At 41.0% G+C, this 13,100-nt stretch overlaps 1 protein-coding gene across 2 annotated transcripts in view; it reads right to left on the reverse strand.

Moving 5' to 3' along the window:
• Positions 1 to 4,660: 4,660 nt before the first annotated feature.
• Positions 4,661 to 13,100, reverse strand: part of LOC117462567 (protein MTSS 2-like) — a 102,812-nt gene continuing 94,372 nt past the window's right edge. For both annotated transcript variants that reach the window (XM_034104860.2, XM_034104848.2), the window contains exon 14: positions 4,661 to 13,020. In XM_034104860.2, coding sequence (XP_033960751.1) covers positions 12,161 to 13,020 — 860 coding nt within the window. In that variant the 3' untranslated portion in view covers positions 4,661 to 12,160. The remainder of the gene's footprint in view (positions 13,021 to 13,100) is intronic.

The raw sequence follows: 13,100 nt of genomic DNA on the forward strand, positions 1-13,100 counted from the left end.
TTACTTGGTCATAGTCAAGGGAATCATCAATGTCCATATGCACATAAACACCTCTAGCTTTGCCAGTAAGCAATGGTAACAAGTGAAAAACCCAATCTGCTTTCTGCCACCGGCATGCTTTTGCAATCCGTTCAAATGTAATCAGAAAGTGTTCAATGTCATCATTGTCCGTTAATCCTTCCATTCTGGGCTCATGGTGTGTGCGAGACTGGATGGGCAGCCATGGTAAAAAGCTCAGCTTGCACCTGAGGATGGTTGCTGGTGGCTGGTAAGACTTCCACCTCTGATGGATCAGGGTCTGCGGACAGAGAATCTGGTACTGGAGATGTTCTAGCCTGAACTTCTAACTGCAAAAGCTGAAACTGCTGTCGCATTGTTTCAAACCGCTGTTCCTGTCTTGTAGTTATCTCGCTCTGCTTTGCCACTTGAGCCTCTGTCTGCCCCATATGAGCCTGAAGCAGGGCCACCAGGTCCGACATGGATGGCTCCTTACCTTCACCCTCAGTGCTTTCTACCACTCCAGAGGCCCCATTGTCCTCTTCACTACTGGCTTGCTTCTCCTGGACATTTGAAAGGCTTGTCGGTCCTCCCGGTTTCCTTGTAATTCTCCCTCCACGCTGCATCTTTTTTATTTATTTATTTTTTTTAAAGAAAAGAAAGTGGAAAAAAACACCGTGTCCTCCACTGAATGATCCCACCACTGCCACCAATTGTCAGGGACCAAGCAGTAAGACAACAGGACACAGGAGTGGTTTAAATAAACTAGGGTTTTTATTTATGCGAACTTAGTTCATGCAAACTCTTTAGTTCGCATGAACTAAGTACAGATCGCGTTCACACCGGAAAAAGTCCCTGGGGGTGGATTAGGCAAATGAAGCCGCTGACGTCACTTCTTCTGCTTTGGGCTTACTGGCAGGCCGCAAACCACTTCACGGCGTATACTGCCACCCGGAGTCCCCGGCCGGAAGTCCTGGCTTCAGTAGAAGCTGCTGGGAGTCCCAGCAGCTTCTACTGAAGCCTTCCGAGTAAATCGCCAGAACGCCGACACCTCCTCATCTCCACCGCTCCCATGTTTTATTTTGTGTTGCCATAAGTTAGTCTCTCTGCGTTTCTGCGCTGGGCTAATGCTAATGCTAATAATGCTAATGTGAGGATAATAAAATGGCGGCTTCACAAAACTTTTTGGGAGTTTTACGGGGCGTGGTTTGCAATCCGCCCAGCCAATCAGAAATATAGCTCTTTTCTCACAAAAGAGCCGCTCGAAAGTCCCTGCTAGAGAGCAGGGACTTTCGAGCGGGTAAAAAGGTTCGCATGAACTAATGTTAGTACCGGCTCTTTTTGGTGTGAACGCGATCATGAACTAAGTTCGCATGAACCTTTGTGGGAAAAGTATCGCAGTGTGAATGCGCCTACTGACAAAACCCAAATCCCCCCTTTGACATGGAAGCAGGTGGTTTGTCCCAATCTGTCCCAATTGGCTCCTTGCAGTATTTATGAGCCCTCAGCGCTCGGCCACACCCTTTGCTGAACCAGGAAGTAACCTCCCCCAATGGACATGGTAACTCAAGAGACAAAGAATGTCATTAATACAAACAAATAATTGTGTATTAGCTGTGCTAAAATGTTTGAAGTAATGTCAGATTACAATCAAACAAAGAGTTTACCATCTAGAGCAAATGTGTGGTGTTAATTGGCATGTTTTATTGTAGCTACACTGAAGCAAAACTACTGAAGATGAGGATGCAGTGTAGTTGGTTTACCCTGTGTGGCTGTGGCCATCACACACACACACACACACACACACACACACACACACACACACACACACAGACACACACAGACACACACAGACACACACAGACACACACACACACACACACACACACACACACACACACACACACACACACACACACACACACACACACACACACACACACACAGTAGGCTACATCAGGCTTACAGTCTCAAGCTGCTGTGACTTTGAATGAATTAATTGTGGCCCACTTATTTTTAATTAAAGTTTCTTAGTGTGGTTCCATGCTGGTAACATGGGACAAGGTGTTAAGTAGAAGACGTCTGTCCTCGCTCTGTGGTTTATAAAGACAGGCTGACAAGATGTGGTTCAGTTAACCAATAGATTACTGACATTCAGCAGATGAAGCCTTGCATTGTTAACTGTAGATACATCTCCAGGAGCAGATACAAATAAAGATAATGAAATATCTGATAATGAATCTGAATATCAGAATCAGTTTTTCTGGATTTAGCACTATTTATGGCTTGAAAATAGGAATCCTAATGGCTTTTTAACTCCTCTTTTTTGTATTTTAATGGTCTTTACTTTAAACATGTACTGATCAAATGCTACATCTCACTGTAAGCACATGTAAAATGCTTGTCAGACTGTATCCTGACATATCTGCATTGAAACGGCCTATACACAGTAATTAGTGTATCATCACTGCTCCATCTGCCTCAGACTGACCTCCCATGTGCAAGGTAGGAAAGATCTTGGGCGCCCCCTACCAGCACAGAACACATCTCATTTTTCTTCACCCTCTCCTCAATTCCACCTTTGCGAGTGCTCTCCAACTCTGTCATGGGCAATGACCTGGAAAAAAAGGCAAACAAATGGAAGTGGAGACCGCACACTCAGCCTTTACTTACTGAGAGTGTAATGTATAAGGTGTGAGCAGACTGAGATACTTTCTCTTTTCTCCAGACCCTGATGAATCTCCGTTTAGTTCCTTCAAGGGTCTAGTTGAAAAGGGTTTTCCAAGATTTTGCGATAATGTAACTTGTGTCCTCCCAGTTTGGCTGCTTATAAGCATATAGTATCGTAACTTCAACCTGTTTCTTATTGAAAGCCGACTTAATTCTGAATTATTACCACAAGTTTGACTTGTTTGTTGTAATGTATGGTCAATATAACTATACTATAACACATTTTAAAGCTAATATTAGGCACACATTTTGTATGGTTTTACAAAATTGACACTGGATGCAATACATTTGAGTAAAACATCCCTAATTCAAAGTACTGATCGTTATTTTTTCTAGCAAAACTGGACGAAACCATACATGTTTTAGTTTTTATCTTCTATCACCCCTTATTCCAATGTCAAATTATTTAGAAACTCTTCAAATTTGACCTGAAGACAACAAAGATGTCATGTGTCTTTTTTTACACTATTTAAGTTATCAAGAAACCAACTATTGCAATAGTATAGTTGTAGTAAAGCACGTCTATCAGCAGTGCTGCTAACCTTTTCATCCTGTAAACAATTAACAGAATTGAATAATGAATTTAAGTTGTGACCAGTCCAACGAGAGTCATGTTCACTTATTGCATCGTTAGTATTGATTGACCTGGAGATGAATAAATAACACAAAACAGTTTTAGCTAGTCAGAAAAGCTTTGGAGAGCAGAAATATTTCCCCCCCATCTTCTATCGTGTTCATCATCTTGTGGCCCCTCAAATGTAAGGCCTCTGAGTCCCAGATTTAAGTCTGCTCTGAATGTTTGACTTGCAAACTAAAAGTTAATAAGACAACCAATTGTAGTTGCCATGTTTTAATGTTTTGTTAATTTACCAGAGATGTTTTCCTTAAGGAATCTACACCTTCAAAAAAAACAACGTTTGACGTTATGAAATACAACTAAGAAATCACTAAAGTTGCAAAACGTTTTTTTTATATATAAAAAATGTCCTTTATCAAACGTATACAATGTAAATCAATAAAACAATGTTGATGTAAGTATTAAGGTAATGGACAACCGATCTAATTGTGCAGACAGGTGTGATCTTCTGTCACGATCTGTCAGTGATTCCTGTTGTATTGTGAAATGTGGTCCCCCCCTGTGTTATCTCTGTACGAGCTTCCTTGTGTTTTCTGTCCTGTTTGAATGTCAGATCATTGTCACCTGCAGCCCCTGTGTGTTACTGTCCTCTCCAGGTGTGTGTTGTCCTTGTGATTAGCTCTGCATGTATTCAAGTTCTGGTTTTCAGTCACCGTTTGTCAGATCCTTGTTTGTCGAACAATGGAGCCTTCTGTTCCGCTTGTATGCCTTGCTCTGTTCAGTTTTGCCAGATTAGGCCCATCTGGTATTCAAGGTATTTTCTTCAAGTGGTTTTGTTTCCTGCTCCTGGGACCACCCTGCTCTACGTGACCGCTCCAGTGCTCACAGTTGTGTATATTTCATTCTACAAATGTTAGAATTGCCTCAACTGGTGTCTGTTCCCTTGAAGATCAAGATATCATCCATTAAATGTATTCTTGCTCCATCAGTTAGTAATTACATAAAGCCATTTATGCCTTTTGTAAATACAGATTATTCAGATCAATTACTGGGAGTTATGTTGAGCCCCATCTTCATTTAGCTTTACATTAAGACCACTGTGTAAACAAGCTTTTCATATCAACAATATCTAGTCTAAGTTAATATGGTTGCTTATGGAAATACAGCTTCCTGGTTATGTGCTCATATTTTGTCATAAAGAGTCTTTATTGTGAAAGAATCAGGCTGTTATGACTTTGGTACATTGATTACAGTTAGCTAACCCCTAGTTTTCTTAAGAAGACCCATATTCATTCACTTAAAAACCTTGACCTTTGTTTCCTTCTTGATTAAAAAGAATCGCTTCACACAGCAGTGCACAGTTTAAGTACAACTTTTATTAATACTGGAATCATCACAGTGCGTTTTGTTACATTAGCAGTGACTAAAGTTAACAAAAAAAGGTCAATTTTACAGTGGAAGACAGAAAAAGAAAACCTTATCAGCGACAGAGGTGAAACGACCTTGGAAATCAATTCACAATAAATTAAAGAAGAGGGGACAGAAAGAAGAGAGAAAGACAAAGACCACGGTGCCTGCAGGTCTACGAGGGGGGGTGAAGAGAGGAGCAAGAGATTGGTTTGTACAGAAACATAAAGCAGATGTTAACTGGGCCACATTGGTATCCTTGGAACAAAATAGCCCCATAGAAAATGATATCAATGTCTTAATGGTGAGTTGTGGAGAGATTTCATTTGGAGGCTACAGAGGAAGAAGGGACAGAGAGAGAGAGAGCAAGCGAGAGACACTACTGAGAACTGACAGACATTCAGTTCAGTCACTGTGGCACCGGGGGCCACTGTGGCCCCTCTGTTCTGCATGGCTCTATGACAGGAAGTTACAACGTGTTTCATCATGATCCCTCAGAAGACCATAATGGAGCTTCCAAGAATCTACCTTAGTCACGTTTGCTTCAGACAACTGTGTGTGTGCTTGTTGGTGTGTGTGTGTTGGGTTTCTTCAGTTATAGACAGCAAAGACGATTGGCAGATTGTGCGTGGGAGGTGGGAGGGAGGAACAGTAGGGGTCTTAACCAAGTGTCCTAGTGCAACACACACTCATGCACACTCACATACATATTCAGTATAACCTGGGCAGATGGCTTTGGGAGCGTGTTGTCATGCAGCATTTGAGCCTAAGGACCATTTTAAATACCCCATATGTTGGTACCTTCTAAAGACTTTTAAATGTATTTGGTAAGGTATAATTTAAATTAAGACTGATATTAGTATTTAAATACCTACTTAGAGTAAGAACATTTTATATATTTTGTCTTTTGCTTAACCCTAGCTCAGTTCCATACACTAGGGATGTGCCTATGTGCAATACTTCTCATTTATAAATGCAGCTCAATCTGTCCTTTCAATGGTCACCACAAGGTCATTCGTATTTGAATCAGCCATAAGGAGCCTTCAAATATGTGTTTTCGTTTTTAAGAATGTTTGACAGACAGTATGATTCCTGTGTTTTCTTGAAGGAAATCAAAGTTGCATTTCACACCGCAAAATAAGTCTGTTCTCAGCTAAATGTCCACATAGATTTGCATGTGTTCCCGCTGCAAGCAAATGTCCACAATGGGAATCTGCCAATGTCCTAGTAAGTAACCAGGGTAACTAAGGTGTGGATGGACAACAAGTTGAAAAACCAATGCTTTTTCAAAACCCTCTTATTTTTTAACATTTACTTTGAGAGATTTGGTGATGTTTGGTTTTGAATTAAGACTTTAGAATCCTCCCTTTCATGTGCTACTGTTCCGTGACATTTTAACATTATGCTGTAATTGTCACTTGTGTCCATTTTGGCAGCTTTTCAAAAAGCAAAGTTGCCTTTTGATTTTTAGCCCTATTTAACACAAATACTGATATACTTGTGCTGCAAACACCATAAGATGTATGTTGGCGATGTGGGTAAACATTCCTACTGCATGTTATTATACTGCTCCCCCGTGCGTCTTGTAGGTTTTAGAGACAGAAGCTCACCAAGAAACCATCAAAGTAATATAAGCTGCCTGTGATATGGTCCCAACAAGACGTCTTAAAAGGCAAACATAATTAAAATGTAATCTAGTGCTATGATTGAGTGTCAGCTGAGTGCCTTGAAGCTAGTCCTGTACAGCGGGGTAGTTTACCCTAGCTAATGCTTCTGGCTCTTAACACAACACACGCAGAAACCACCAGTTAGCCACCTCCACATTTGAACTGTAGCACACATACTTACCAACCTACAAACACACAGACATGGAGAAAGAGGAAGGACCAGAGTGAATGGGATATAACAGAGAGAGAAACTGAGCCCATGTTGGCTGTGGTGTGAATAAAGACTTCATCAGAATGATGTTTCGTTAGCTTTGATGGGCTGCGAGGGACAAAGAGTACAGCCGCTGGGACTCAACACATGTTGTTTTCTAACCTATCAGTCAGACGGCGTCTGTGCCAGTGGATGGAGGCAAGACAAGAGGAAGATAATAGAGAGGGAAAGAGAAAGAGGGATACATGGGTGGGAAAACGGTCTCCGTACATAACGTGAGTGTTCAAACTCATTTGATAGTAATTAGTAGATTCTGTACACCGCCAGGCTTTCAGACAATGGTGCTGCTGAGTTGTTAACGCTTCTGTGTTCCTACAATGGCAATATACTAAACATGAAGAGTAATAAACACCAAAAAGGACAACTTGTATACAAATTACAAACCATGTTTTACCTTGAGTTCTTAAAGAAAAATGCTCACATGTCACCATGTGAAAGGAAAATCAAAAAACGAATTTAAGTAAATGGGGGCAGCTTTTAACAAAAGCAAAAATATATCCCTATAAAAACTCTTGCAGTATTATCCAAGCCTTTTAGTTTAAGAACGTAAAGGCAGGCATTTTTCTCAAAACCCAATAGTAGCATTGGGTGATTCATTGATATACAAATTGTCATTTTGTTTTAGAAGTATTCCTTTGGAGTAACTGGTTTTCAACTGGGTATTTTTTGGCACTTGGCCAAAAAATTTGTTGAATATAAAAAATATTTTCGTGTGGATTTAACAAACAAAACATAGCATGTTAATTAGTTCACTTTAGATCCTGGTTGATGTATTATTATTAATCATTGGGCTAGCCAGGCTAACTGTGCTTACTTATTGATCGTAGGCTAAGCTAACCATGCCGTTGTAGGTAGCTCAAACTATTCCTTTATCAGTTTGACAGTTGTAGTCGTAGGTACTTGCATAATAACTCAACAGCACTACAGTCTGTACAGAAACACAGTATTTTCTGAAGTCATTTTATTCAAGTGTGCACATGGCATGTAACTATCATGTTTCATGTGTGTACTTATCTAGATGTTGTCAAGATAAGAACTTACAATGCTGCAATATCACTGAATGTCGAGATGGGATATTTTCAACTTTTTAACTGATTTAAAAATTATGAAATGTAAATAAATGTATTTTTACAGTGCTAGTTCCTTTTGAACATGATGTACAGCAGTTAGGCCTGTGTAACTTGTGTATACACAGGCCTAGTTTGTGTAGTTTGTGTATATCCTATGACGTGTTTGTTCGTGTTGTACGCACGCATGCCTGCACGCATGTACATCTGCCGATATGTTTTTATGTATGTCAGTTTCATTGTAGCCAGTAGACCTATTTCTACCCACAAACACATACTCGTAAAAATGGGCATAATGATATATGTGTAGCAGAGTATTAGTTTCAGCTTGATCAGACAGTTAGTTCAGTACACAGTTAATTCAGCATGTTAAAAAAAGACATTATTGTTTTAGTTTAGATAACTTTTTGTGCTGTTAATTTGGCATTTTAAAGGAAAATAGCAGTGTTGTACACTCATCTCACTCATCAAAGGCCAGTGTGTTCAATATGATCTGACTTTTTTTCTCATCCGACTCAATGTGAAATCCTGCTCTTATCCTGAGTTGTAATCCATCATTTGGAATTAAGCAGCATGTCTGGTTTGCAGGGAATTATAAACGCTTTAATGAAGCAATGACTAATATAGATAACTGGCAGTGAATTCAATGTGCACAAGAATTAATAAACATACAGCACATACGCATTCAGACTCTTGGAATTGGCTCTAACGGTGTCCTTGGAAATATAGTGAAGGGTAACTCTATATCATCCCATTCAGAGATGGCAATGTGATATATCTTTAAGATGGTGAACCAAAACAAAACAGAGCTATTTTCCTTTAACATACCCACACTTGAATGTACGCACATGCACACTACCTCTGTATTGCTTTCATACTGTTTAAACTTCATTCAGTTGTACAAGAACAAAGTCATGACATTGCAATCGTTCAAGCAAGTCAAACACAAACAGTTAAATGTCCCCCCTACACATTGCAGTACATTCAGCATCCATACCTATATTCATGTACACTTTGACTTCCATTGGTGGTCTTACAGATGAACAATTCTCTTGTTCTTGAGGGAGGTCCTCTCCCCTTCTACCCTCTCACCCAGCTGATACAACACACAGCATCCACATGTGACAACACACACACATTGTGTTTACAAATTTCACTCACTCTTTAAATTGAATCATCATTATATTATTTTTAAGGGCCACAACTATATTTAAAACAGTACAGAAATAAGTTTAAAATAGGGCATTTACTGTAACAGTGCTGATGCCTTCGGTTAGAAGAGCGTACAGATGTAAAGAGTTCAACCAAACAAGGACACACTCACACTCGCCCCACCCATCCTACATCCACATATGACACAGTTTGTGTTACATGTGGAGTGATTTCTTATTCTTTTACATAAAATAAAATTAAGATAAAATATTCAAACAATTCTGCGGAATGAAAAAAGAATAATACTGAAACTGAAAATTCAATGTACATTTGTGTTTAACAAACCATTAATGCCAAATATGCGCGCCTGATTCTCATTTACAAGTACAACACATTGTATGAACAGGCAGTGAAATGCTCATTGCTCTCGTCCTCTCTCCGCCAGTTTTTAAAGTCTAATTTAACACTCCTGCTTATTTGTCATCAGAGAGCGTATCAAACAGGCTTCACCTTTTTCTTCACCAGATTGTCCATAAATAATCCTTTCATGCAGTCGTGTCCTGAGCTGAACTGGGTTATTAGCACTAAGCTAAGCTAAACTGGGATTGAAACACTTGTGCTGTGTCTCAATTTGTGGTCTTCCATATTTTGAACGTATGGCAGAAGTGCACTATGAATGCCTGGTTGTTGTACTTATAACAGTCGAAAAGTGACGTGTGGAACACTGGATACTTCTTACCCCCAATAATAGAATAGAATTGGAGGGATGAAACCCTCTTTAATGGGCACACATGCAGAGCACACACAGTGAAATGTGTTCTCTGCATTTAACCCATCCAAGTACCCGGAGTCTGGTAGCTATTTTGGCTCTCTAGTCAAAGGGCAGTTACCACCAGATTTGCCAATATGGTGGCTAGATATATTTCCTGTTGCAATAAACGATTAAAATAAAAATGTATAAAAAGGGATGTTCAAATGTGAGTCAATTTAGGTTACTTCACAACAGCTGTTAGCTTTGAAGCAACACAACACTGTTGAAATTCACTACACAAGTACATGGCACTAATGGAAGTATCGAAATTGAGACACAGGTTCAGTTGAAGGATATGATTAGTGGAACTGTATGTACTGTTTGTGACTGCAAACATGCTAATCTAAATGTTAACGTTTAGCTTAGCATTAGCCTACATACACAAACAGGGTAAATCCCTCAATTAAATAAACAGTGTTGGGCAAGTTTTATTTTTGTTCAACTACACATTACAGATCATCAAAAGCACTGAGTTTTAAATTCTGTTTACCTAAAGATAAATCCTATCTTCAACTAAAGGCCTGGCCAAAGCCAGAGCTGCTAGCTTTCAGCTAACCACTGCCCAACACTGTGCAACTAACTGTGCGTGCTCTCCCTCAAAGTCATTTTTTGTCTCCTATGGTAACATTATTGCAAATATAATCCTCTGTACGATATATTACCTTTGCTGTATGGTGTCCTTATAAATACAACTTGAGGAGCCAATGTTGGGCAAAAGGCTGCTGCTCAGCTTTTTCATAATGCAAAGATATACAGTATTTACAGGTAAGAATACATTTGCGGATAAGCCAATGATATCTATTTGCACATGAACTTGAGTGAATGCTATTTTGTAATTGACCTTACTTTGGACATGAGAAATTAGAAGTGTCCATAATCAATTTTATGGGCTGACTGTTTTTGTCATTCGGGTCGAGTGACCTTCTAAAGCCTATATCCCAAAGTACTCTCAACTATCTGTGCTGTGTATATTTTGCAATATATGGTGAGTGCAACCACTTAATTCATCATCCACAGAAGCACAATGGCTTGTAGAACCCTGAAGAGCTCTGACGTTCAATCAACATTTTAGATAAATATTTGTGCCCAACTTTCTCATCCCTGCCCTTCTTCCACCAATTACTTCAATTCCACCGGTCTTTATCACTTCCTCTTTGTCCCTCCCTGTCTTCTATAACGCATTAAATAATATCCCTCCCTATTATTGGCAACCATCTCTTTCACTTTCTCTCTCCCTTGCATAAGGTATGACGACAGCAACATCTAGCAGCTATTGTACATACTCTCAAAGTGCTTTACAGTTTGAGCGTTTTTCAACATTTTTGAAATCCATTTCCTCCACTAGAAAGAAAAAGCGACAGAGAGAGAGACACACCAAAGTGGTGAGGCATGAATTCACAGTCAACATATAATTTAGCATTCCTGATGATTGCCTGAATGTGATAAAGGAGAACCCACAGTCCTCCATTTATCCTCTTCTTAGAAACAAGAAAATAAAACACATTTATTGCTCCATTTCTGATTAACATTTTCTCTCTGGTTCTAGAAAATATATATGAATATCTATACGCCTGGATTACTTCTCGTACAGTTGTAACAAGGTAAATGACATCACGATATAAACAAGAAAATACAGGTACAACACACAGGAGAAAAGCCCTGCCCTCATTGGGTAACCAGCTGTCCTGCAGCAGAGCTCTACCCACCCCTCGCGCACACACAAACAATCAATCACGTGCACACACACTCGCCTTTGCCCACATGCATACACATGAATGCACCACACACACAAGAGAGGGGAAGGGGGAACTAGCACGGTTCAATGCCAACAGTATTTTTTAAACACTCTTTTACATTAGGATGAACCAGAGGGGACCTCTGGCCTGTTAGCTCCCCGTGCTAATACCAAAGCTAAAGTTCAGTGGGCTAATAAGTACAGTATGTCGCTGCTGAGATAGCCTGGGTTCTAATCCAGCTGGTCACATGGCACTCTCACCCCCCACAGGGACCTCCATCAGTCATTAGTCTTTCATCTAGGAGTAGACAGTCAGGTTAGTTGGAGAAGAGGATGGGGAAAGGTGTAATTGACAAACAGAACCCAGTCTTTCTCTCTTTCTTTGCCCTTTTTTTTCACGTATCTGTTTTTCGTCCCTGGGTGAAGGTGTAAAGAAGACAAACATGCGTCCGACATACACTAGTTATAGTGGCCTGCTAGGAGCCTGTCAATATTCAGTATTTCACTTTTATTTGTCACCATGAGTTAACATCATTAATGTTATTATTATCATTATATTATATATCATTTACTCTAATGGTGTCATTAAACTTTTTTTGTGTATGTTTTTATTCATCATCTGTTATATTATAGCTTCCCTACATAGTTAAGTGTTTGTGTATGTACTAGGCTGTTGGGTTGCACCACACCAACACCTGACTCCCTATTGGCTGACAAGTATCATCTTATTCCTGCTTCTCCTCGAATCACAAGATACGTGGTGCTGAGCGGTCATTGGATACGGTCTTGCGGAGACGGACCCCTCTCCTGATGGTGGTCAACATGTCGCCGGACCCTTCTGCCATCTCTATCTCACTATCGGTGGGGCCGGTTGGCTGCAGGGCCGGGTCATCAGGGAGGGCGGGGAAAGGAAACTGCCCTTCTCCAAGGGCGTGTGCACTGGCAACTAACTCGCCGATCTTTTCCACTAGGCTGTGCCGATTGGCCGCGATCATCTGATCCTCCTCTAACCCGGCCCCTGAGCCTGTTCCCATGGCAAGGCCTCCATGCTGCTGGGTGTAGATCTCTAATGCCGCCCCTGATCCCCAGGCGGTATTAGGCAGGCTGAGGCGCTTCGGTGATGCCTTCACATAATCAAGTGCTCCCTGTGCATCCTCAACTCCAGTAAAGAAGACACACTCTTCACTACCCACACGTACAGGCACCCCACCTGAGTGGGCTCCACCTGCGTACCCACCACTTGCCCTAGGTGAATGTGAGTCTCCTGGAACAGTAGGTGTCTTGACAGGCACAATGGGTGGTCGGATTGGAATAGGCCCTGCGCTGGACAGTGTGCGCCTCACGCCCGGTTTCGTAGACGGGGTTCGGCGGATGGTGGCAGTGCCTGGAGTACCTGAACCACCTCCCCCGGATATAAGATGACCCCCAGGACCTAGAACCCCACTGGGTAGTCCGGCTGTGCTCGCTGGTCTCTTGGTCTGGATCATGCGCCGGTAGTTCTGAGCGATGTTAGAGTGGCGAGGAATTGTGGAGGACTTGTCAAACTCTGTCTGGCCATCTGCACCTTCAGCATCACCATTCACTGAGTAGCAGTCATAATCAGAACCTAATGTGGGAGGGTAAGGGAGAAGGGAGACAAGTGATTGAAGATCACAAAGTGATTGAGGATCACAAAGAAAAGGCAAG

This window comes from Pseudochaenichthys georgianus, chromosome 3 (genome assembly GCF_902827115.2).
Source record: "Pseudochaenichthys georgianus chromosome 3, fPseGeo1.2, whole genome shotgun sequence".
Classification (NCBI taxonomy): domain Eukaryota; kingdom Metazoa; phylum Chordata; class Actinopteri; order Perciformes; family Channichthyidae; genus Pseudochaenichthys; species Pseudochaenichthys georgianus.